The 27,894-nt window shown below is 44.9% G+C and overlaps 1 protein-coding gene across 1 annotated transcript in view; it reads right to left on the reverse strand.

Annotated features, from left to right (window-relative positions):
* Positions 1 to 27,894, reverse strand: part of LOC124789771 (F-actin-uncapping protein LRRC16A) — a 524,837-nt gene that overhangs the window by 467,794 nt on the left and 29,149 nt on the right. The window contains 1 exon segment of the mRNA XM_047257233.1: positions 6,906 to 7,003. Within this exon segment, the coding sequence (XP_047113189.1) occupies positions 6,906 to 7,003 (98 nt within the window).

Below are 27,894 nucleotides of genomic sequence, written 5' to 3' on the forward strand. Positions count from 1 at the left end.
CATCCACCATATATGAAACGCTTCTGTTCTCTCCTCGTCTTAACTATTGTCCACGCTTCAGCAAATTTTGTCAAAATTATATTTGCGCATTTTTCCGCCTTATATGAACAAGTTAAATGGAAGAACACTTAGAACAGTTTGTAAACCAATACGTGTTGAGGGCCACATTGTGGAGACTACCAATTTAGACATCTGGAAAATAAAGATATTCACTACACAATAGCTTTTATGAGTCAAAAATGGTGGTGAAAATAAATAAATAACAGCCTAAGTGAAGAAAAATGCCGGATCGATTCAATAAATATTTGGCTGTGGTACCGTCCATGAAGAAACATGGCATAATAGTTTCGATATTTTCGTTCTACCTCTGCCGCTGGCAGTTATGTGGTTCCCCAAGCAGCAGAAAGGTCCACAAATTTGTCCCTCGTTCCTTAACCTATCCCCCTCTGCATCGCCCGATTTTAAAATCGACTACATTTCATGAGCTTTGTTTTACTTTTGTCCGTGTTCATCACTGCATGATACTACGAATGCCATTCCACTGATTTTTCCAAGTCCTTTGCCATCTTCGATAGAATTACAATGTCATCGGCAAACTTCTCATAGTTCCAATTTATGTTTGGTTTTCTTTGCCACTAGCTGAATGTACGCACAAGATGTGCGACAACAAGCTACAATCTTGTCTCATTCCCTTCATATTAAATACTGTATTCTTCTGGACTGTTATCTATCTCGCTTCTGTATAACTTGCAGATAGCTTTTTGCTTCCTATGTTTTGCCTCTAATAACTTCAGAATGCTAAATAATGCACAGATAAGACACAGCCACAATTTGTGTGTAAAGAACAACGTCATCTTTGATATTTCTAATTATAAAGTTATCATCATCATCATATACATTAGTATACTCAGAGTGCTACCGAACACCACATAAGCTAGTAGAGTCCCTTATCGCACTGTCTACAATTTTCATTATTTTCGACATTAACATCTTTTTGACGTGAAAAGGTCCTTAACAGTGATGGCCCCAGGTCGCCAAGTGTGCATTCGCAAAGTAATACTTTCGACTCGACGTCCAAGAACAGGAGTCATACCTCAGAGACCAATTATTCAATCCGAGCGAACCGTATGTTGTTGGGAAGAGGGACTCTCCTATAGACGGGAGAATCACAAAACTCCAGCACGAACGTAAGCTCACAACCCGTACGCGGATGAGGCCCACTTGGGACAGATGCTGGCTACGTTAGGCGTGGAGGCGTTTTTCGTCAGGTAGCAAATAGGGGGTGCATGCGCAGAGTCAGATCTGTATTGGGGTCGAAAACGATACACCATACACGATACACGATTGACGTTTTCGACATCATAAGTGCATCACTGTGCGATATTGTGTATTATTCTTTTCACTATCTAAACCACCTCAGTTGCTCACAGCAGCCACTATCGAGAATATCCGATGTTTCCGAAACGGAACTGTAATATCTCACGGAGCAATCATTTAAAGCGTAAAGAAATATTAGTGACACGTTAGTTGTTGTATTTTTATAGTAGGGTAGATATCCTGCGCCTAATAACGTTGCTGTGACGCTACCTCAGAATTTCCGCAGCAACCCTGAGCTCCGCTCCACCGCAGCTCTCCGTCGCGTCCACGTGTAGTGGAGTCTGAGTGGGGGTGGGAGTGGGACCAGGGAGAGGCGCGGCAGCCAGTGTGGGCGGCAAGCGCACCAGCCGGCCGGTCTGCAGTCTTTTAAGAAAACTATTCCGTAATAAAAACTGATCCTCGCATATATCACAGCTTTATTCGTGTGCTCCACGATGGACTGATTACCTTATCGTTAATCCTCATAGTTATTGCGATATTTCAAAATTACGCAAGCTACTGCAACAAAATCAAATAGTTAGCAATGAAAAATTGAGGTAGGTAAGAATAATCGTTTGGTGCTCGTTAGGTTACATGTTGCTGCGTACGAAATGTAGTCAACATATTCGACTATTCTTTAGACTTGTGATGGAATCTATAATTCACTCCATTCTCGAAAAAAATGGATCGTATATAACGCACACCATTATACTTGCGTGCCCAGAAGATAAGGCGAGAATGAAATATTCGTAACACCCTTGTATTCGTGTACACTGAGATATCGAAACAAGATTTTGGCAGATGATAATACGCAAAGAGAGGATAGGATGGCAAATGCTTACTGTGTGTAACTTTCTTATCTAACGCGATATACAAGCGACTACAGACTGTTTTTCAATGGAATAATGTAATTTTTTTAATATGTCGACAGCTGCTAAACGAGAATTGTTACACGGTCATATAAACCATAGGAAGTTTTCGAGAAATTTCTCTGACATTCAAAATTGTAAGCGTTGTAAGAGTCACCTATCGAAATGTTGTGGTAGTGTCTCCAGCCGCAACACGAGTGCCTTCGGAAGATGATTTTGTGTATATTGTAAATGATTTATATGTCCTACTGAACTTTCCAAATGTAGTCGGTGATAATGACAAAAACACGTTCGTCTAAAACGCCCCGAAAATTCTGGTGCAATGTTTTATAGTTATAAACATTTTCATTCGATCGCTCTACAAGCCGTTGCAGGCCCTCACGGGAAACTGGTTATAATCGATGTTCGGTGACATAGGGAGGAAAGAAGATGTAGATTTCGTTCTTCTTGTGTATTTCGCTTGATGCCGGAAGGGAAGCTTAATATACCGCCACAGACTCCACTGCCAAAGACATCAGGTGTTTGTCTTTTCTGTTCGCTGGAGACGAGACATTTTATTAACTTTTACAGTCGATAGGTCTTTAATCCAGGGAAAGATAATTTCGGCAAGCAGTCTTCCCGACAATGACCATTAACCAAATGTGCTTTAGGAATAATGAGCGCTAAGTGGAGCATATTTTAGAAGCCAATATGAACTTCATCAGAATTTGTTGACGATATTTAACAATTTGTATATTCTCCACAACACTGAACTAGAAGAATTTCGGAGTGTCGACGAGCAACATACAGCAGAAACTGAGCGTTCTATGAAAGGCATTTATTAGACAGGACGAAACTTTGACAGACCTCCAAACGAAGCTGTTGAAACGAGACTGTTTTGGAAACTTTTTCACATAATAAGTCACGATTTTCATGTGTTCGTCAGCTATGCTACTTCAACTTTTTAAGACAATGAAAGAACTAAAAGATTAAGAAAATATAATTTGTACTTGCACTTTGTAATACTGCTGCCATACATCAGATAACTTATACGCCGGTTCGATAAAGAACGCGGCGGAAAAAAACTGCTCTCGAGGCTTAAAAACTGCTCTCGAGGCTTCTGCTGGAGCCATTAGTACAACAAAAGAAACACAAGAGGGAGCAACAGTACTGACTGCTGTCGGAGGGCAGCCGGAGTCACTCGGACGCTCTGCTCGCCGCTTCATTTGCAGCGGAACTGAGCAGTACTGCTTTGTTTCGCCAGCACGGCGCTGCTCATAGCACAGCTCCGCTATAAGCGCTGTCTTAAGAGTGTAGCGGGAACAGCGTGGCGTCTCGAGTGTTTGAGGCTGTGTCGAATGTTTCTACTGCCTGCAATGAATCGCGGGAACTACCAGCTACGTGTTTACATACAATAGTTCCGTTTTTACGACTAGAACGTATGTTAAATAACGATTCCAAAATATTAATAGTGAGAACAGGTGTTTTGAAGAACTTTCGTGTGTGTGTGTGGGGGGGGGGGGGGGGGGGGGGGGAGGGGAGGGGGGGACTGCATTCCCAATATCGCCCCTAGGCACCTATTTTAATTTGTTAATCAAACTGCCTCGCATTTTCCTCTTAAAATTTATTTGATTTTATTAAATTCGTCATTTCTATTGTTGTAAGGCATGTACAAGAAGAAGGGGCTCCGTTTGGTCCAGCCCACAACGCGTGTGTGGTGTACTTCCTTTCAGCCCCGTCGGCGGGACGAGGTTCTCCTCACTCGGCTTCGAATAGGCCACAGCCCTATGACGCATGGCTTCCTGCTCCGGCGAGAGGACCCTCCAAAGTGTGGTGCTTGCGGCGTCCAGGTCACTGTGCGCCACGTTTTATTGGATTGCGTTTTATTTTCTGACGAGCGGGCCGAGGCTGACTTGCCAGCGGACCTGCCATCTCTTTTAGGCAACACTCGGACGAATATAGTTAAAGTTTTAAAGTTCTGTGCCGAGTCAAATGTTTTTACAAAGATTTTAGGGAGAGGATTTTAATTTGCTCACTGTGTGACTAGCTCGCCCATATTTTTTGTAAGTGGCCAGCCAATGTCAATTTACTGTGGCATTCTTGTTGCTACGTTTTCCATTTCCTTCGGTTTTACTTTCTTATGTAGCATTTTCCTTCTTTTCCTGCTTTCTTTGAGTGTGTGCTTCAGTTTTATTAGGTCTGTCCACATTCGTTCCTTTTAATGTGTGTCAGGGCGCTGATGACCTCGATGTTGAGCGCCCATAAGCCCCAACACACACACACACACACACACACACACACACTAACTTGGAGCACTTCAAATCTTGAGACTCCATGACGGGCTGTTCAGAAAAAAAAATGAGAATGCTGACAGTGAAAGAACCCAGTCCGGTAAAAGATGCGCAGAAGGAGACAGTGAAGACGGAACTGCAGTTGTAAGATAGAAACTTGGAAGGAAACCTGCGATGACACCTGAGGTAGAGAAGAGCTGGTCAAGTATTGTACGGAGATGGAAATGAATTTGTTTGGTTCGGATGGAAATGATGTAAAGCAGGTGATGTTCCAACTTGTCTTAAGAAACAATCCGCCCCCCTACCTTTTCTTAATCGGCGAACACGGCGGGTCGAAAGTGGCTCGACTTGTTTTTGAAAATGTATTGTTCCCATTTAACAATAAGAACACCACAATCACTGACAAGGGCTAGAATCTCAGTCTTCACTCGAGACAATGTGAGTTCATTTTTCTGTATTCTCAGAACAGAACTTGACAAAATCTACTTCAACCCAACCAGGAAACCACAAGCGTCAGAAACATAAATGTGGACGAGCTTTGTACAAAAGGGAAACTGCAATCTACAAAATGTCAGGGCAGAGAGGGGAAAGCTAAACACCACCGTCACCCAAACGCCAGTAGTCCCTCTGACGATAGTTTTCCCCAGAAAAAAAAGCAGGACTTGACGCTAATGAATGGAGCTCCTCTGAGAGCTATTCCAGGATATCATCCATCAGAATGGATTCAATGTGATTTGTTTTGCAAGTGGATGAAGCATTTTGCCTCTTTCGTGACGATTACTACCGAAGACCGGATTGTTTTAATTCAGGTTGGATCAATCACAATATAGAAACTGAGAAATGGATTTCCAATAATGAGGGTGGAATTGTGACGCAATATGAAGTGGCCGAACTCGACGGCAAAACATACACTACACCAGCAATCGTGAGTAATGCATCGAGTAGTTTTCGTAGCACTGGGATCCACTTTTATAAAGACTCAGTATTTTATTTAAGGATGCCAATTTTGTTCGTGAAGTGAGCGATAACACGAAAATGCGTGTTTGTGAAGCTCATTGTGTGCCTCAACTACTTACAGATATTGCCACAGTTCATCTAGCACTCAGACCTTTTTCACAGTGTTGACAGCCAAATTAAGTCTGCAGGTGAAGATGAACCTCAATCCGAGTCGCATTTCTCATATGCCTCCATCTCAGTGTATCCTATAGTCTCGCCCAAGAACATAAAAAAGCGGTACTAACCAGCGTCTCACGAACCAAAGCGTGGAGAGATCAGGTACTGGCCTGTGTTTATAAGGAAAAGATGGATGCCTTTTATGCTTCTCAGGGTACAAACATGTCAAATGAGGCTTCAACAACCGGCGCAACACAAATGAGGAATCCTGCCACCAACTGTAAAAGGAAACATAAAAGAAAGTCTAAAATCTCAAGTTGTTCTGAGGGTCACTAGCACACACCGAGGGCGATCTCGAGGTGTTTGTTCGTGACGATTCTGTGGATGTCACCTGTGCATTTTGTAATAATAAATTTTCTTATGATTTCAGCGGAGAACAATTGCTTACGTGTTTTTCGTGTTTCAATTGGAATCACACGTACTGTGATGCACAGTGAGGGGACCGGAAAAGATATATACGTTCTTTCCGTCTGATAATTAACTCTTAAATTTGATTTCCGTAATTCTGATGAAAATAACCCCATCTAATTGTACAAATGTGTTATTGTTTTCCAATAAAGCATAAAGGAGTTGGTTTTGTCTTACTTTTAAATTAAATCTTTTTTCAGCGAACCACATTCAAATCTACATATAAAAGATAAGCCAATATGAGATTTTCCATTTTTGAACCGGTGCTCCTAATTTCACCTAATGGGCGATAATAGTAACAGGTGTAGACGATATTACGAATCCACCCTCTGAAAATTTGCCTTTCGACACTTTTTAAACTTTCCAAGATAACACGCGCTTCCATAGCAGGAGGCTGACGAACAGAGAAATAATTATGGTAGGTCATATTAGGGGCCCTTTGACTGATGTTTTGATGTTATTCGTGTATGGAAGTGGGTATTACGTATACTCGATAATGACTGGAGTACTGCAAATTGGGCCGATTTGTGTAAACTTTGAAACAAAGCGACTAATTCCGACTTGTGTAAAAATTCACAGGTCTTAAAAGCCACATGAGATTGATTAACAGCACAAAACGAGTCTAGAAAAAGTTCTCGATATTGGATGTACACAGAAACGTAAATATGAACAAGACCTCATAACAAGACCTCATAATATAGAATGACTGTCGAAGTGCTCTCTCTCGCTTTTTAACTCTCGTGTTCATTACACAGTGAGAGGACAGAAGCAGGCAGAGTCGTCAGCACTGGTCTACAACTAAAGGTGCATTCGCATTATAAAAACTCACCAGCACTCTGTTTTCTGTCTTGTCTCCTTTCGTCTCCAGCTTAACGACGTTCTTGTGCAGTATCTTGACATGTTTTCCAAGTAACGCTTTCACACTTTCTGCAACAGAAGAGAATAATTCATATAGTGAAGTCGTAACTGTTGGTACGGTCTTACTATCACAAAATACACACTGAAATAATATATTGTCTCTCGTCATATTCTTCAAACGACGTATAGTCCTGGAGTTTGAAACAGAAGATCACAAGCAGAATCGGACAATCATTTCTGAAAGACATTCCGTAAGTGTGTAACACCCTTCTAAAATAAAAACGAGTGAATAAACAGAAATTTTAAGTCTTAGTAGTATGAGATGGGAGAATGCGTAAACCCATGAGATTATGTCACCAGCAGGGTGGCTACTTTGGAAGCTGTCATCTTGAATGCATCTGTTAAATCTCCAATGAAATGTGGGTCATGTGATATATCAGAGATTTAAACAAAACAAAAAAAAAAAAAAAAAAAAAAAAAAAAAAAAAAAAAAAAAACAGTGGAGCCTTTCCATTGCGAACAGCTCTATTCACGTCCTAATTACGACTAATATTTCTTAGACGCAGGTGACGTAAGAGGTGACGGCATTAACACAAGGCGGCTGCACCGAAGTCACTTGGAGAGGCGAGCGTCCTTGTTATCGCAAAGTATTCAACCAACGCCACCCACACAGATCACCCGTTATCCACAGACCGGTGGTAAAACGTGGCGCGAAACCCCCTGGCAATCTGGCACTATCGCAACCAAAGAACAACATGGTATTTGCTGGAAACACATTCATAATTCCCACATAAAAATTCCGTATTTTGCTCGTGTTGTAACACCTTTGGACTCGGGAACACTGAATTTTGCTGTGTTGGTCCACCTTTTATCGGTGCCGTGAGTCTGCGTTATGTGGAGCTACTGATACGTTGGAAGAGAAAGTATACATGTTGTCTCCAGAAAGGGCATAAGACATTCTCTAAAACAGCACAACCAACCATCGCCAGTAATATAGACTTTTGGTTGTAACTTTTGGCTGTACGAATCAACTTTATGATATTTCGCGCAGTACATTTTACATTTCTGTTAGAACTTCAACTCGCAGAGCAGATGTAGATCTGAAATATAGGAGCATAATCCACTGAATTGTCATGTCAAGGTATTCACATTTCTACTGTAGACCCAAAACCACTATAACTTGGAAGATGAAGGTTCCATAGAAATTTCTGAATAGCAGTGCAACTTTTAAACCAATAGCCCATTTTTTGTCTCTTACTGAAATCAGACAGCAGAACACAAATGTGAAAATGCGGATGGTGATTTGTGCCCTCCAAAAATCCTTAAACTTACATCCAGCTAGCAAGTTCCACACACTATGGTTGCAAACTTTAAGTGGGTGAAATTACTACCTTGGACACAAAATACGTCATCTATTGTATCTAACACAACCGATTTATAGATCCCCAGAGGCGAATTACAGCAACTTTTTATAAAATTCATAGCTAATTACAGTTCAGAAACTGTGGTATTTTCACATCATACCCTATTGAATGATCATCAGCGATGGTAAAAATATGTGACGAAATAGTGACGCCTTGTGAGGATAACAATTTGTTTCCCTCCTAAACATGACATTTCAACATGAAAAGCAGTCACCAGTGCCAGACCAAACTCGATTTCAGAACTCAGCAGATCATGTATTGAACACCAACCAGAATTCAGGAACGCTAACTGTCGTTAGATATGACCTCATAGTTTGAGTCTCTCAATTGTGATCCATACTGCAGACTACAAGTTGCATAGATTCACCGCAACTGAGTGATTAAAAGTTATTTGGCGGAGGCACATATTCGTTCTCCCACTGCTCCATATGCAAATGGAACAGAAACAACACTCGACCTCTTGTGATAAAAGATATCTTCCACAATGTGTTGTATGCAGGGTTACTACCTGTCAAGAATACAGACACGATCAATGTCTTTACCACCACACACCAGAAACTGTGCATCACACCTCTCATTTCGGATGAATTGTGAGAGGGTTTGTACACAAAACTGTAGTATAATACTTCATACAGATGTGTGGGTCACTTTGGCTCAGTTGGTGTATTACCATAGTAGTAATATTTGTAGTAGTAGTAGTAGTAGTAGTAGAGTCAACAGATTCGAACATTACACCACCCAAGACATTCAGATAGCAATAGGTTTCCGTCTAACGGTAGAATTCTCAGCCAGTTGTACCATAGTGACCCACAAATTCTGTTGATGGGTAGCAGTATTGCTTTGTAACTAACAAGAATTTTTGCTGTGGACGGCCCTCAATGTGATGAAAATTTAACATTGGTGTTGACGAAATGTTAAACTCCTATCATCCTTTTAAACAGACTGATCTAATGTCCGGACTGGCATTTCATTTTAAAGTGATCACTCTCATAAGTGCTTTATGTTTTACATAGGACATTTAACATTTACAGCACAATTTTATCCCCTACTCACCTGTAGTGTCCATCACGGCATACTACCCAGCAAGAACGAACTCGCTCCTACTGATCCCTTGTGTGGTTTTCACATCCAACATAAAAAAACCACTGAACAGGATTACGCTATTTCTATGACATCATGTTGAAATGTCATGCAGTACAAAATTTTACTAATTCTCACAATACTACAGTCGACTACCCCCACCACCCATCCTCAGAGCAGGCTTAATAATCAAGTAAATGAACCACGTGTGTCCTGTACTGAATAGTGAAAGGCCCATCATCATCATCATCATCAACATCATCATCATGAAGCTTCATCAGAGATCTACCACCTCCACTTAGAAGAAACTGACTGACACACAATGGATTGTAAGCATTAAATCATTCCTCTCTCTGTGTTTCGTATTCGGTATGTGAGCATGTTTGTATGTATGTGCTTTTCGTGGTCTTCTCCCCCTCCCCCCACCTCAGTTCAACACCTCCCTATGTAGTGCCTGGTACATTTGAGGAAGAGGAGAAGCAGCAGCAAGAGATATCAAACATTCAGGAACACTCCCTGACACAGCTCCCAACATGTCGGAGTGGAAATAAGTACATTTGAGTAGCAGCACATGCAGAAATCAAGTCAGGATGGAAAACTGTTTCCAGATATTGAGCTTCCATTATGTTCATCACCTGCGCCACAAGTCAACAGGCAGACAAACTCTCTGAGGCAGCACCAGATACATCATAACAGGCCGTGGACTTGTTTTCAGACTCTGAGCTCCCACTACCTCCAATGGCTGCACCACTCATCAGGCCTCAGCTAAGCTATCACGGAGTATCCGAAAGAACAGATGCCACTCAGAATCCACAGCTGTTATACACTACATGTAAATTGAAGGTGGAGAGGAGAAGAAAGGAAAGGGGTGGGATCACTGCTGTCAACTGCATTCGGACATTGTTGTTATTCAACAGTAGTTATCAACTGACAGCCAACAGATCAAAACATTTTAATGCTGGTTTATCAGCAGACAGAGTTTAAAGTTATAGTGGAAATAGCTGAAATGCATCAAAGATTGCTCGACAACCGAGTACAAACCATTTCCTCGAGACAGCGTCACATAATCGTACGTTTGAAAAAACTGTGAGAAAAGATAATTCTTAGACCTTTCAGGGTAAAGATACAGGGGTGGATCTAGGCCAAAAATAGCTTGCTTTGTATAAATGGTTCACTCTGTTGGAATGTCACACGTAAATAGCACGCTAAACTGATAACCCTATCTGTTATTGTAACAGATGAGCTATTAAACTTCAGCTCACTTAAAACAAGCTAGGTCTCTTGAACGCAGTTGAAACTGGACTGCAAAGTCTCTCTCAGACATTGCAAATGTATGAACTACTAAGGCTCCCTCACTCCAACATCTGAAGTGGTAAGTCTCAATGGACATACACTTATCACCCAGAACTTTATAACCTAGATAGGGTTGCCAGATTTCAGTGAGAGAAAATAGGAACAAATTTGATCGAGACTGACATTTTTCAAAATAATTATATTTACTGCACATTTTCTTCATATTACACTCGACATACTGAAGGGGAGTACTCTTCAGTTGAGCGTGCAATTCTCAACATTTTTTTCATTAGACAACACTGTCTTATACAAATCACTGCAACTTTCATCATAATTGAAATAAATGAACAATTCATTTTTTATTAGATCAACTGAACATCTGTTTCACTCATCCCTCCATTTAATGTCCATAATTACTTCAAAATCTGGAGACTCCAACCCAGTGAGAGTAAAACAGAAGTGTGTTGCTTCCATTTAAATAATCAGTTGGCGAACGTAAAACTGGAAGTAAGTTTCAGAGGCAGAATTCTTCGTCATAATTGGAACTCAAAATACCTCGGTGTCATCCTGGACCGTACACTATGCTTCAAACAACATCATCTTAACTTAGCTCAGAAGTTGAGGACTCGAAACAACATTCTCCATAAGCTATGTGGAACTACCTGGGGATCTTCAGCAACCACCCTGCTATCTTCAGCTCTGGGCTTTGTGTACTCAAGTGCCGAGTATTGTGCACCTGTTTGGATGAACGGTCATCATACGAGGCTTGTTGACACCCAGCTGAATACCATAATGCGCATAATATCTGGCGCAATCAGATCTACTCCAGTTTATTGGCTTCCATTGTTCAGTATAATGCCTCCTGAACTGTACAGATGTACTACCCTTATGCGAGAATTCAACAAGATCTCCAGGAATTCTAACCTACCCGTGCATAGCGACCTGTCACTTTTAAACAGTAAGAGACTGAAATCACGCCATCCAACTCTGTGCGATGCTGCTAGCATGGTTGCTAAGGATTTCAAACATCTTAAAGAATGGAAAGGTCGGTGGGAAGCAGTGACATGTGTGCCTGCATAACATCTTTTCAGGTGCTAAACTTCCAAGTGGATTTGACCTACCACACAAGACCTGGATTACTCTCAACAGAATCCGTACCGGCCATGGCCGATGCAGGGACACACTGTTTAAGTGGAAGAAGCTGCGCCTAGTCCAGCCTTTGACTGCGGGGCTCCGTACCAAACTGTTCACCACATTTTCATTTTCAGTGATTGCAGGATTCGAGCCTATCACAATGCTGAAGAGGACTTCCTGCTAGCAACTGCAGATGCAGTGCGCTGGATTGAAGGACTGGATATTCAGTTGTACAGACAAACTTAAGTTTCTTGTATGTCAATATGTACATATGTATATGTAATTTAATTTTATGATATGTCTGTATTAGCCATACGCTAAATAATAAAATGTTCATCATGGAGAAAACTCTCTCCATGAATGGATTTGAAGGAAATATACTCAAAACAGATGTAAATAAAACAAACACTGCACAATGTTGATGCGCCAATCATTTATATGATGCAGACCCATCTCTGGTATTGTCATAGTAGCTAACTTTGCTTTCAAATACTCATTCCCTTGCCCCCAAAATACATAAGAAACCATAGCGACCTCTGAAAACATTATCTACACTAAGGAAATCAACAATACATAGTGATTCAGCTAATTTCAAAATATTTTGAAATTCAGGCTTTTTCTCAAATGATATGTAATCCATAAAAGGGTAAAAAGTTACTCTCATCAAAATCAAACCATTTATTAAAATATTTCAGACAAACTTCCTATATATGTCTGCATTCTTCAACTTGTGTTTGTTTTTCACCTGGGATCAGGTCCTACAATTTATCTAGCAACTGTTGCATGTTATAACCAAACAGCAGATCATTTATCCTATGTTCTAACTCCATTTTTATTTTCTCCATCACATGTTATAAGTCATAAACTGTCATTTCATTTTTTTTTCTAAGTTGAGCACACCCTTCAAAAAAATGTCAGTGAAGTGCAAGGAAAATTTTAGATGCAATTCCACTAAAATGAGTTGTTTTCCTGAACCAGACAAACCTATCAAGTGGTTTTTAATGAAGCTGAGGCAATAATCTACACTAGAATAGTATGCAGGAAGAGTTATCAACAATCTTTCTATGACAGGCTTTAGACTTAACCTTCTTGTAGGTATACGTCTCAACAAAGTATTGTATTCTATATCAACATCTCCAGGTTTTCCAACACATAAAGTACACCTTGCTTTAGATACATTTCCTGGAAATGGTCGCAATTCTGGAAATTCTTTTCCCCAAACTGAACGATATACTTGCTGTCATCTACTCTGGTGTGTGCTGGTTTAAATATCTAATTTACTTTTCGTTGGATTTGTCACAGTCCCATCCATTTTGAACACACTTCTTCCACAAACAAATAAGTTCTAAAACGTAAAATACATGATGGCTTGTGATAAAGTGTTGAACTTGCCCCCGAAATGAATGAAACAATATGGCTTGTTGCATGAAGTGGAAGTACAGTTTGTTCACAAAAAGAAGAAAAATTCTGAGGGGGTGCGGTGTTGGGGGAACAAGCCGCATTTCCGTCATGAAGTTGTAGTGCTACAGTAACACTTACATACCGGTATCACTTTATGTCCAAGCAAGGCTCCAAACGGAATTTATAGTTTCATGTTGAATGATGGTGCTTTTTGCTACTAATTCCTCATCACAGACAATTTGAAATTGAAAAGAGCCAGTAATAAAACTTACATTTTGATAATAAAAAGTACAGACCACAACAATCAATGGCTATAATGCAAGGTTCTGAGTTGGATCGCTGAGGCTGGCTGCGACCGACAAAATATGAGCACGGCAAAGTCGCCTGATTTCTGCTGTGCCAGAACTAGGCAGGCCTCGCTGATCTCTTTGTTAATAGATGCACATAATGCAGTCCTGCTTCTCACATCATATTTGTCTCGCTCTCAGTCTCAACTGACATCACATGCGCACCCTAGCATGAAAAATGTACTCTTTATCATAAAATTTGGTACTGGAAGATTAAAAAATATAAGTCATTACGCTTCATGTTCAAAATTTGAACATCTGGCATACAGTTAAAGGTCTGCACCATATCCGCAACAAAACGGGAAAATTCCGCATTTTTCTGGCTAACACCGTATGTCTGGCAACCCTCCCCCAACCTACTATTGATTTCAACCCATTCAGGCGATAGCAGTGTCACCAGGCGAGGAATGATTGCTAGTCACGACACACGCATGGTGCAATCTGTATCAGAGAGCGTGCAGTCTATGTACAATGGAGAAGGCACGCGATCTGAGCACGACGAGGGCAGATCGTGATGGTCAGGAGGCTCAGCAGAAGCATTTGAAACCTACACGGGTGTTCGAAGAGTGCTCTGGCTAGCGCCTTCAACATGTGTCGAAACCAAGCTGAAACAATGTCCAGACATTGTGGGGTTGCGCGGCCAATCTTCATTGCAGCTGTCAGATGTCATAGGCTGGGCAGGCTGGTGAAAGGACGACAGGCAACGAATTGTGGCAGAACTACCATCAGACATCACTGGTGGGCAGAGTACACGTATGCCTGAACACACAATGCACCTAACGCCCCTAACGATGGGCCTCTGCAGCAAACAACCCATGCGTGTGCCAATGTTAACACCACGGCATCAGCAACTACGACTGGTATGGGCACTTGACCATCGGCACTGAACATTAGCACATGGCAGAGCAATAACTTCTTGATCATGCCAATGGGAGGGCGCTAATCCTTCACCTTCCAGGATAACAGCTCCCTGACACCTGTATGGTGCGACAGAGTCAAGCTGGTGTCATCTTCACTAAGCTCTTGAGAAACATTGATTTCAACATCCGAGGCTCCAATGACACTCATGCAAGGACCCATGATGACCAACGAGTATCATCCACTGGTTGCAGATCACCTACACCCCTTTATGACGATCATGTTTCCTGATGGCAGTGGCATTTTTCAACAAGATAATTCGCCATATCACAAAACCAGAAGTGTGATGGAGTGGCCCGAGGAACACAGCAGCGAGCTTCAATTGATGTGCCCCCCCCCCCCCGCCCCGCCCCACTTGCCAGATCTGAACCCGATCAAACATATATGGAATGTGACTGAACATGGCATCAGAGCTCTTAGGGCCCCCCCCCCCCCCCACCACCACCACCACCACCACTTCCTCCTCCTCCCATCCCCAAGAATTTCTCAGGAATTAGATGACTGCGTATAGACGTGGAGCCGACTCGCTCCAGCAACCTACCGAGGCCTGATTACCTCCATGCAACTCTGCATTGCTGCTGTTATCCACGCCAATTCTGGGCACATGAGTTGGTAGGTGGTCATAATGTTCTGACTGATTAGTGTATATTTGAATAAAATACTTCAGAATTTGTAAACAAATACTATATACATAACTTTTTAACATCAAACAATGGAAAATCCAGGCTGGAATGTAACAAAACCAGAGAAGGAAAGTTGCTACTCACCATATAGTGGAGATGCTGAATCGCGATAGGCACAACAAAAAGACACAAAATTATAGATTTCGGCCATTAAGGCCTTTGTCAGCAGTACACACACACACACACACACATACACAAGCGCAACTTGCACACAAATCTGCAGTCTCAGAGAACTGAAACCACACTGCGAGCAGCAGCACCAGTGCATGATGGGAGTGGCGACTGGGTGGGGGTAAGGAGGAAGCTGGTGAGGGCAATTATAGTATGGTGGCAGAAGCGGACAGTGAATTGTTGCAGAGGGCAGGAGAGAAGGTGTGAAGGGGGAGGGGGTAAGTAGCGGAAAGGAGAGAAATTAAAAGACTGGGTGTGGCGGTGAAATGACGGCTGTGTAGTGCTGGAATGGGAACAGGGAGGGGGCTGGATGGGTGAGGTCAGTGACTAATGAAGGTTGAGGCCAGGAGGGTTATGGGAACGTAGGATGTATTGTAGGGAAAGTTCCCACCTGCACAAGTCAGAAAAGCTGGTAGTGGTGGGAAGGACCCATATGGCACAGGCTGTGAAGCAGTCACTGAGATGAGGGGTATCATGTTTGGCAGCATGTTCAGCAACAGGGTGGTCCACTTGTTTTTTGGCCTCAGTTTGTCGGTGGCCGTTCATGCTGACAGACAGCTTGTTGGTTGTCATGCCTACATAGAATGCAGCACAGTGGTTTCAGCTTAGCTTGTAAATCACATGAATGGTTTCACAGGTAGCCCTGCTGTTGATGGGGTAGGTGAAGTTAGTGACCAGACTGGAGTAGGTAGTGGTAGGAGGATGTATGGGACAGGTCTTGCATCTAGGTCTATTACAGAGGTATGAGCCATGAGGTATGGGATTGGGAGCAGGGGTTGTGTAAGGATGGACGAGTATATTGTGTAGGTTCAGTGGACAGCGGAATGCCACGGTAGGAGGGGTGGGGAGGATAGTGGGCAGGACATTTCTCATTTCAGGGTGCAACGAGAGGTAATCGAAACCCTGGCGGAAAATGTAATTCAGCTGCTCCAGTCCCGGATGGTACTGAGTTACGAGGGGTCTGCTCCTCTGTGGCCAGACTGTGGGACTTTGGGAGGTGGTGAGAGAATGGCAAAATAAGGCACGAGAGATTTGTTTTTGTACAAGTATGGGAAGTGAAGGCTAACAGCAGGCTGAAGAAGAGATAGACTGCAGCCTTAGCCGCTATATCGGCCGTCTCGTTTCCACGGATACCAATGTGTCCTGGGAACCAGAGGAATGCCACAGACGCCCCCAAAGTGGAGCAAGTGGAGGCAGTCCTGAATCCGGTGGACCAGAGGGTGGACAGGGTAGAGAGTTTGGAGACTGAGGAGAGAGCTGAGCGAATCTGAGCATATAATATACGAGGACAGTTCAATAAGTAATGCAACACACTTTTTTTCTGAAACAGGGGTTGTTTTATTCAGCATTGAAATACACCAGGTTATTCCCCAATCTTTTAGCTACACAACACTATTTTTCAACGTAATCTCCATTCAATGCTACGGCCTTACGCCACCTTGAAATGAGGGCCTGTATGCCTACACTGTACCATTCCACTGGTCGATGTCGGAGCCAACGTCGTACTGCATCAATAACTTCTTCATCATCCGCGTAGTGCCTCCCACGGATTGCGTCCTTCATTGGGCCAAACATATGGAAATCCGACGGTGCGAGATCGGGGCTGTAGGGTGCATGAGGAAGAACAGTCCACTGAAGTTTTGTGAGCTCCTCTCGGGTGCGAAGACTTGTGTGAGGTCTTGCGTTGTCATGAAGAAGGAGAAGTTCGTTCAGATTTTTGTGCCTACGAACACGCTGAAGTCGTTTCTTCAATTTCTGAAGAGTAGCACAATACACTTCAGAGTTGCAGAGTTGATCGTTTGACCATGGGGAAGGACATCGAACAGAATAACCCCTTCAGCGTCCCAGAAGACTGTAACCATGACTTTACCGGCTGATGGTATGGCTTTAAACTTTTTCTTGGTAGGGAAGTGGGTGTGGCGCCACTCCATTGATTGCGGTTTTGTTTCAGGTTCGAAGTGATGAACCCATGTTTCATCGCCTGTAACAATCTTTGACAAGAAATTGTCACCCTCAGCCACATGAAGAGCAAGCAATTCCGCACAGATGGTTCTCCTTTGCTCTTTATGGTGTTAGGTTAGACAACGAGGGACACAGCGGGAACAAACCTTTGAATATCCCAACTGGTGAACAATTGTGACAACACTACCAACAGAGATGTCAAGTTGAGCACAGAGTTGTTTGATGGTGATCCGTCGATCATCTCGAACGAGTGTGTTAACACGCTCCGCAATTGCAGGAGTCACAGCTGTGCACGGCCGGCCCGCACGCGGGAAATCAGACAGTCTTGTTTGACCTTGCGGCGATGATGACACACGCTTTGCCCAACGACTCACCGTGCTTTTGTCCACTGCCAGATCACCGTAGACATTCTGCAAGCGCCTACGAATATCTGAGATGCCCTGGTTTTCCGCCAAAAGAAACTCGATCACTGCCCGTTGTTTGCAACGCACATCCGTTACAGACGCCATTTTAACAGCTCCGTACAGCGCTGCCACCTGTCGGAAGTCAATGAAACTATACGAGACGAAGCGGGAATGTTTGCAAATATTCCACAAGAAATTTCCGGTTTTTTCAACCAAAATTGGCCGCGAAAAAAAAGTGTTGCATTACTTATTGAACTGCCCTCGTACTGTATCCGCTGATGGCGATGGATGTATTTGACAGCCTGAAGAACAGCGTAAAGCTCCGCAGTAAAAACTGAATGCTGGTCGGGAAGCCAAAATAGATTAGGGGTGTCGCCAACAATACAGGCACTCCCAACACCAAATGATGTTTTTGAGCCGTCAGTGTAAATGAATGTGGCGTCATTCATTTCTGCGCACAGAGCAGCAAATGCCTGATGATAAACGAGAGAAAGGGTACTATCCTCCGCAAGCTGACAAAGGTCTCTGAGCAGGCAGGTCCGAGGACGGAGCCAAGGCGGTGCTGTACCACCCATTGTCAAGAAAGTTTTAGGAAAGTGGAAGGAAAGAGAATGTAGCAGTTGACGGAAGCGGACTCCCGGTGGTAGTAGAGAGGAAGGGCGGCCTGCATACCCTAAATTCAAGGAGGCGTCGAAAAAAAGGTCATGGGCCGGATTAGCAGGCATGGAAGACAGATGCTAGCATAACAATTCAGAAGGACAGCTCGCCGAATGGACAGCAGAGGCTCAGCAGTCTCAGCATAAGGGCTTTCCACGGGCTGGTGTAAAAAGCTCACGATGCTAAACGAAATCCACAGTGGTGGACAGAGTCGAGAAGCCGAATAATAGACGGCCGAACAGAGGAGTAAACTATGCTTCTATAGTCCAATTTCGAGTGCACTAAGGCGCAATAGAGGCGGAGAAGAACCACTCGGTCCACTCCCCAGGAGGTACCATTCAGAGCAAGGAGGGTGTTGAAAGATCGCAGACAGCGAGCCGAAAGATAGGAAATGTGGGAGGACCACCACAGTTTTCTGTCAAATATAAGACCCAAGAATTTAGCAACGTCCGCGAATGGAAGGTCGACAGGGCCTAGACGTAGGGAAGGCGGAAGAAACTCCGTAGCACACCAACAATTGACACAAACGGTCTTACTGGGAGAAAAGCTGAAGCCAGTTTCGATGCTCCAAGAGTGGAGGCGATCGAGACATCCTTGAAGACGTCGTTCAAGAAGGCTGGTTCGTTGAGAGCTGTAGTGGATCGCAAAATCGTCCACAAAGAGGGAGCCCGAGACATCGGGAAGGAGACAATCCATAATCGGATTTATGGCGATGGCAAACAGTACAACAATTAGCACGGAGCCCTGGGGTACCCCATTTTCTTGGCAGAAAGTATGGGAGAGAGTAGTGTTCACCCGCACCCTAAATGTGCGCTCTGCCATAAATTCGCGAAGAAAAAGGGGCAGCCGGCCCGAAAGCCCCAAGAGAACAGTGTGCGGAGGATGCCTGTCCTCCAACTGGTATCGTATGCTCTCTCTATATCAAAAAATATTGCTACCGTTTGGCGTTTCCGGAGAAAATTGTTCATGATATAAGTGGAGAGAGCAACAAGATGGTCAACTGCAGAACGATGCTTTCGGAATCCGCATTGGGCTGGTGTTAAAAGACTGCGAGATTCCAGCCACCAAGCTAAACGGTAATTCACCATACGCTCCAAAACCTTACAGACACTACTCGTGAGAGAAATGGGGCGATAGCTAGAGGGGAGATGTTTGTCCTTTCCTGGTTTCGGAACGGGAACAACAATAGCTTCCCGCCATCGTCTGGGAAAGGTACTGTCGGTCCAAATTCGATTATAAAGGCAAAGGAGGTAACGCAGACTATGGGTTGATAAATGCAGCAACATTTGGACATGGATACCATCCGGTCCTGGGGCGGAGGATCGAGAAGAAGAGAGGGCATGTTGGAGTTCCCGCATGGAGAAAACAGTATTGTAGCTTTCGTGATTTTGAGAGGAGAAAGCAAGATGTCGCACTTCCGCTGCACGTTTCTTCGGGAGAAACGCTGGCGGGTAATTTGAAGAGCTCGAAATCTCAGCAAAGTGCTGACCCAATGAGTTAGAAATTGCGACGGGGTCCACTAAGGTATCATGCGCGACAGTGAGCCCAGAGACCGGGGAGAAACTAGGCGCGCCTGAGAACCGTCGAAGCCGACTCCAAACTTCCGAGGAGGGAGTGAAGGTGTTAAATGAGCTAATAAAGAATTTCCAGCTTGCCTTCTTGCTATCGCGGATGACGCGATGGCATCGCGTACGGAGCTGCTTATATCGGATACAGTTGGCCAAAGTTGGATGGTGACGGAAAATGCGAAGAGCACGTCGCCGCTCACGTATTGCGTCACGGCATGCCTCGTTCCACCAAGGAACTGGGGGGCGCCGGGGCAATTCGGAGGTGCGTGGTATTGAACGTTCCGCAGCTGTAAGAATAACGTCGGTAATATGTGTGACCTCATCGTCGACGCTGGGAAAGCGACGGTCATCGAATGTCGCTAGAGACGAAAAAAGTGTCCAATCGGCTTGGGCAAACTTCCAGCGTCGCGAGCGCATATATGGCAGTTGAGGCTGCAGTCTAAGGACACATGGAAAGTGGTCACTCGAGTGTGTATCATCAAGGGCGAACCATTCGAAGCGCCGAGCTAGCGGAACAGTACCGACCGCAAGGTCCAAATGAGATAAATTTGTCGTGGAGGCAGACAAAAATGTGGGGACCCCAGTGTTGAGGCAAACTAGATCCGCTTGGTGGAAGACGTCTAGTAATAGTGAGCCACGTGGACAAGGATGTGGAGATCCCCAAAGTGGGTGGTGGGCATTTAAGTCCCCAACCAGCAAATAGGGGGGTGGAAGCTGACCAAGAAGATGAAGGAGATCAGCTCGTGCCATTGGTGTGGACGATGGAATGTATACCGTACAAAGAGAGAACGTGTATCCAGAAAGGGAAAGACGGACGGCGACAGCTTGGAAGGAACTGTTTAAGGGGATTGGGTGATAATGGAGAGTATTATGGAGAAGAATCATGAGTCCTCCATGGGCTGGAGTGCCTTCAACAGAGGGGAGGTCATATCGAACGGACTGAAAATGAGGGAGAACAAAGCGGTCATGGGGACGCAGCTTTGTTTCCTGAAGACAGAAGACGACCGGCGAGTAGGATCGTAAGGGGACCGACAATTCATCCCGATTGGCTCGAATGCCGCGGATATTCCAGTGGATAATGGACATAGGGTGAACAGAAAATGGAGGAATGTGACCAAGGTCGCTGGCAACTCAACGACTGCTCAGAGCTTGCGACCGACAGCATGGAATGGCATTCAGTCGAAGGCAGAAGATCCTGATCCATAGGTTGGTCAGGAGCAGCTCCTGCCATCAGCGATCGGCCGGTTGACCGGCCACCGGCAGTGCGCCTCGGCGACACAGAAGACGGCCGAGGGCGATTTCCGCCAGGTGGTGCTGTAGATGGGACACGCCTTGGCGGAGAAGGAGATGAACTGGGTTTCTTAGTAGCCTTCTTGGAAGTATGATGTTTAGATGGAGGAGGAACCGATGGTTGTGAAGTTGCGGTACGTAAAAACTCTTCACGAGTATGCTCTTTTTTCGAAGACTTGGCGTCTGACTTTTGGGCTCGAGATTTAGCAGAACCCGACGAAGGGTGAGCCAGAGAGTGGGCAGGCGAAAGTGGTGAGGTTGAACGGGCGATCTTTGCGCTGGCCGATCTGACGACCGGGGTACTAAAGGTGAGGTCGCAAGTCTGCGTGGCCACCTCCTTTGTTGGCCAAGGAGAAGCAAGGACAGTGCTGTATGTTCCTTTCTGAGGCACGGTGGGCTGTCGACTGGCGAGTAATTTTCGAGCAGCAAAGGTCGACACCTTTTCCTTTACTCTAATTTCCTGGATGAGCTTTTCGTCCTTAAAAACGGGACAATTTCGAGAGGAAGCAGCGTGGTCACCCATACAGTTGATGCAGCGAGGGGAAGGAGGTGGACAAGCACCCTCATGGGCATCCTTGCCACACGTAACACATTTGGCCGGATTGGAACAGGACTGGCTGGTGTGATTGAACCGCTGACATCGATAGCAACGCGTAGGGTTTGGGACGTAAGGGCGAACGGAAATTATCTCATAGCCTGCTTTGATTTTTGATGGGAGTTGAACTTTGTCAAATGTCAAGAAGACAGTGCGGATTGGAATGATGTTCGAGTCAACCCTTTTCATAACCCGATGAACAGCCGTGACGCCCTGGTCAGACAGGTAGTGCTGAATTTCTTCGTCAGACAATCCATCGAGGGAGCGTGTATAAACGACTCCACGCGAGGAATTTAAGGTACGGTGCGGTTCCACCCGGACAGGGAAGGTGTGGAGCAGAGAAGTACGCAGCAATTTTTGAGCCTGGAGGGCACTGTGTGTTTCTAACAACAGGGTGCCATTCCGTAATCTGGAACAAGACTTTACAGGACCCGCAATTGCGTCGACACCTTTCTGAATAATGAAAGGGTTGACCGTGGAGAAGTCGTGACCTTCGTCAGACCAAGAAACAACAAGGAACTGTGGCAACGATGGAAGAACCGTCTGTGGCTGAGACTCAGTGAACTTACGTTTGTGAGCAGACATAGTGGAAGGTGAGGAAACCATTGCGGAAGAATCCCCCATGATTACCGGCGTCTCCGATGGCGCGCTCCTCCCTTGTGGGGGCCCTCACTGAGGGCACACCCGCCTTAGGTGATTGTTCACACCTCAGGTCACACCTCCCGACAAACGGACGGAGGGACCAATCGGCACTTTCGGAAGGTATCAGCTCGGGTAATCACCCCTCCCTGGGCCTGGCCGTTACCAGGGGGTACGTACGTGTCCTACCTGTCTACCCGGGGCGGGGAATTACGCGTTATCCCGTCACCAGCTACGCATGGAAGTGCGTGGGTCGGCCTTCAGACACGCACAGGGAGGAAAAAAGAGAAAGGGAAAGAAGAGGGGGGTCTCAAACGCCGCAGCGGAGAAAAGGGCAAAGAGAAGAGGGAAGGAAAAGAGAAGGACAGAGGAAGGACGAGGACTTGAAAGTGTAGAAAGCAAGGAATTTGGAACAGTTTCGAGCATCCGTCTCCGGACGTAGGCACAAACCATACTCCCAGAGGGGGAGAAAGGGAAGGAAAGAGCCAGAGGTGAGGGGGGGGGGCGAAGATGGGTGACGGGGAAGGATGCGGAAAGGGAAGGGAAGGTATGCAGCCCGGAAAGGAAGGAGGGCCACATTAGCTCGGGGTCCCGTGCTCGCTACGCACGTGTCCACAAAAGAGTTGTGGACCCCCTGGGGGGAGGACACTGGTAGTTCTGCAGGTTCAGCGCACCGACCCTCAACCAGCCGTGTGAAAGGCACCAGTGGCCAAGCGGATTCCACGATTGTGGATAGTGTTGAGATTGCGTAAGAGGGATGGATGCGCAGACGATAACCAAGGCACTCACAGTCCAATTGCGAACGGACAAGGGTCTGGTACAAAAGGAGGAGTGTGATTCGATCTGCACTCCCGGAAGTACCTTTAAGTACACGTAGGACACTAAGGGACCGCGTACAGTGGTCTGCCAGGTACAACACATGGGAGGACCAAGAGTGTTTCCTATCGAGCATGAGCCCCAGGAATTTCGTAGTTTCAATAAACAGAAGAGCAACAGGCCCAAGATGTAAAGATGGTGGGAGAAACCAGTTGCACCGCTGAAATTCACACAGACGGTTTGTCAGTAGAAAAGAGAAAGCCATTGTCGATGCTCCAGGAGTAAAGATGATCAAGACATCACTGAAGATGCCGCTCAGCGACACAGGTGCACGGAAAACTGCAATAGATGGCAAAATCATCAACAAAAAGGGAGCTGGATATGCCCGGCGGGAGATAGCAAAGAGGATGACACACAGGACGGAACACAGAGGCACACCCATTTCCTGGATAAAGGTGTTCGACAAGGGAGAACTCGCGTGCACCTTCGTGTCTTTTAAAAATTCCTGATGGAATCGGGTTAGGCATCCACCGAAGCCCCACATGTAGAGAATATGGATGGTTGGTTGGTTGAGGTTGATGGGATCAAACAGCAAGGGTATCAGTCCCTTGTTTCAAATGTGGTCCATTCAAACAGACTGACTTCTCAGAAAAATCAAAACAATAAAACGCAAAAGGCCAAAAAATGTAAAAGCGCAGTCGTGTTGTCAAGAAGTGGAGGGGGGGGGGGGGGAAGAAGGGAGGGGGGCGATGTGGGAGACAGGATAAAGAAGGAAGCTGGAAATCATGGCGAAGAGACGCAAGCCGGAGCCCAACCAGTAAACCCGCCCGAGGGCGAGAATCAGGTGTGCGACGTCCTTGGTCTGGGAACAGGATAGAATAGGAAGGATGAGTGGGAGCGGAACGGATAGCGAGTGCATAAGAAACCCGAAGCTGGGACCGCCGAACAGAAAGGAGGGGGAGGGGGGGGATCCCAGCTTCAACAACGAGACTATCAACAGGGCTAGTAGGGAAGGCACTGGCGGCAAAATGGATACCACAATGGTGGACCGGATCCAGGAGGCACAGTGTGGAAGGAGCAGCCGAACCATAAACTTCACAACCATAGTCCAAGCGAGACAGCACTAAAACCCGATAAAGGCGTAGAAGAATGGAGTGGCCCGCACTCCAAGAGGTGTGGGCAAGGAAGCAAAGGACACTGAGTTTATGGAAAAATCCTACCTTCAGAAGTCTGATTGAAGAAGGCAAGTCGAAAAGAAGACCACAGGTAATCGTCGTGCATCGAGGTAGAGCTCCAGATCAGGGTGGGCCGTAGTACGGCGACAGAAGTGGACCACCCGCGATTTTAAAGGAGAGAATTTAAACCTGTATGAGAGGGTCCATGCAGAGGCATGCCGTATCCCTCCCTGCAGAGGCCATCAAAGAGGAACTAACCCAAATGCAGAAATCATCCACATACAGAGCAGGAGTGACCAAAGGACCAACGGATGCTGCAAGCCCATCTACAGCAATTAGGAAAAGAAGTACACTCAATACGGAACCCTGTGGGACGCCATTCTCCAGGGTCCATGGAGAACTAAAAGCAGTACCAACCCGAACCCTGAACTACCGATGGAACAGGAACTGGCGGATAAAAATCGGGAGTGGGCCCTGAATACCCCACTCATGAAGTGTAAGAAAGATGTAGTGGCACCAAGCCGTGTCATAGGCTTTGCGAAGTTCGAAAAATAAAGAAACCAAATGGCGGCACTGGAAAAAAGCCTGCCAAACTGAGGATTCCAAGCGAAGTAAATGATCGATGGGAGACCGTCCCTCTCAGAAGCCACACTGGTAAGGGGACAATGTATCCCAAGATTCGAGGACCCAATTGAGCCAACAGGTTACCATCCGTTCAAGTAACTTGCAAACAATGTTTGTCAGACTAATTGGCCAATAGCTTTCGCAGGGTGTATACGGGGACAAGGAAAAAAATTCCCGGATTATTCCCGGATTTCTCCCGGATATCCCGTTTAAAAAATATGCTTTTTCCCGGGCCAAAATACACTTTTTCCGTGCTAAGTGACAGTAGGTGTTCCCGTAGATTTTCCCTCGGAACTGTAAAACTTATCAATCCTTTGAATGGTTAACGTTTTATACAATCGCGTAGAACTTCCCGGGGAGAAAAAAAAAAGGAGGAAGAAGAAAAGACGGGGCAGAAGAGGTTTAGGAGAGACTTTTAATTTAAAGAAAATGAGAGAAGTTTTCGAAAGACCTTTGATTTGCAGTAAAATATACGCTGCATATTTTCGTATTACGAAAGTATAAATTCGAACTGCACCTAACACAGTGCGTTAGTTTCCGGAGGTTGCGATGTCCTTTTGTAAGCGAGTCATGTCTCAAGCCACGAGATCTCGCCAGTCGATGACAGCGGCTATTCAGAGCTTAGGACACGTTATAGTCAGCCAATAGCAAGATCACTGGTTAAATAGCGCGAACACGCAAGAGGAAAAGTTAACGGTTTACATTAATGTAAACAGTACCGTATATCTACAAGAAAAGCTAAGCTTTCACATATAATATAGGTCTCTAAGATTAACACGCTACAACAGAAGCTAAGCTTTCACATGTAATATTGATCTTTTTTTGCGTGTGTTATGCTTTAAGATACGTGACACAAATGTGTCAGTAAATTTAAAATTATGACGTAAATGTCTCGGCTCGAAATTCTTTTAAGTGGCTGGTTCTCAAACTGTTCAGTTTCGAACGCTCTGTGACTTAGATATCCGTCCCACTTTCTCACACGTAACATATTTCATCTTGCGTAAAAAGAAATTTACTTTAAAAGTAACGCTTTTCTAACCACCGTTCGCAGTACTATCCGGAGGCTGTTAAAAACAGGTTCCATTTACCAGTTGCCGGAGAGCGCCAGAAAACAGGCATTATTGTGCGTGTGCAACTGCAGCGTGGTGTAGGAAGCCCGCATGTTCGTGTGCATAAAGCACTAAGAGAGCTTACATTACACCATAAAAGAAACAGGGCATCAGAGGACACTCCAAAGAGCATTAGAATTTCGTAAACCATACTAAAATGCATAATTTGGCTTGGAAGTGCAAATTGGCTTTATCGAGATTCACAATGAAGTAGGTCCCATCTGATATTAAGCTTTTCAGTGTGGTTTTATGGGATGTAAATTTTCTTGGAGTACCAGTACTCTACGATCTCATTTTTGGTTCTTTATTATGGCATAATGCCTGGAAAGATTAATAAAGCCAAATTTCTTTAGCAAACTTGCAAAAATAACTTGATTGTTCTGCAAGGCGATTAATGCTTGACTGTTACTAACTTGGAAATAAAATAAAATCAGAAAACTGAAATTAATAATATATTTTTGTCCTCCATAATTATGTGAATGTATTTTAATTCACTTGATAGCTTCCGGCCACAGAAATCCGTTTTGTTTTCATTTGACGTGGGAGCTGTACACGAAGAGAAGCAGCGAAATCACTTAACGTAAACACGGGTCACGTGGAGACTAACCCCCTCCCCACTACAACTCAGACAACTCTGTGCAAGCGCGAATCTGGCAGCTAGGGCGCGCTAGCAAAATTTTTCTCGTTTGCATCTGGCTGCTTGCTGCTACTGCCGATACAGCTAACAGCCAAACTTCAAGTAGCGGGAAGCTGGAGAAGGCACTGCTTATACGCGAGTCAAATGCGCATGCGCAACAGACCGCTGGCAACTGGTCAAACGAACCTAATGTGAACAGTTGTGACGTCAAACTCATAACATGCATATTTTTGCTATTTGCAGACGCTTGTGTGTGCACGGTGTTTTGTTGTTGTAAATTGCACATTTCCTTTGCCACAAAAGTTTTATTTTTTTCCCTCTCGTTTATATTTTATTGCTGCAGTATCATTCTCCAGTAGCAGGACACAATAACATTCTTTGCTAGAGATCAATTCTGCAGTCAAAATTACAAAAATTTAACTGAAAGCTAAAACAATGAAAAATTCCCGGAATTCCGAAAAATTCCCGGGTTTTTCCCGGTTTTCTCTCGGATGAAAAAATTCCCGGGATTTTCCCGGATTTCCCGGTTGTCCCGGGTCGTATTCACCCTGTTTCGAGAAACAAGGGGTTCTTACCTGGCTTAAGGACAGGAATCTCGATGTTATCCCTCCATTGAGAAGGGAAGTCACCCTGGAGCCAAATACGGTTAAACGTCTGGATAAGATGTTGCTGTTGCGGAGCACTGAGATGTTGAAGCAATTGGTTACGATGGAATCTGGGCCGGGGGCCATTTCATGAGAAGAAGAAAGTGTGGAAAGAAGTTTCCATCCAGTAAAAGGTCCATTGTAAGATTCTGACTGACAAGGGGTAAAATGTTAGGCGGAAGCTTAGGCCCGCTGTTTCTGGTGAAGGAAAGCAGCTGGATAGAAGGCTGATGCTGATGCTGTTGCAAAATGGGTCGCAAGATGTTCTGCGAGAATCAACGGGTCCTTGCAAAGGCCATCCGGGAGGTGAAGGCCCGGGAGGGTAGACTGCCGATGGCAACCTTGGAGAGCGAAGCATAGCCCATACCTGTGACATAGTGACAGTAGAA

Source organism: Schistocerca piceifrons, chromosome 3 (assembly GCF_021461385.2).
Source record: "Schistocerca piceifrons isolate TAMUIC-IGC-003096 chromosome 3, iqSchPice1.1, whole genome shotgun sequence".
Taxonomy (NCBI): domain Eukaryota; kingdom Metazoa; phylum Arthropoda; class Insecta; order Orthoptera; family Acrididae; genus Schistocerca; species Schistocerca piceifrons.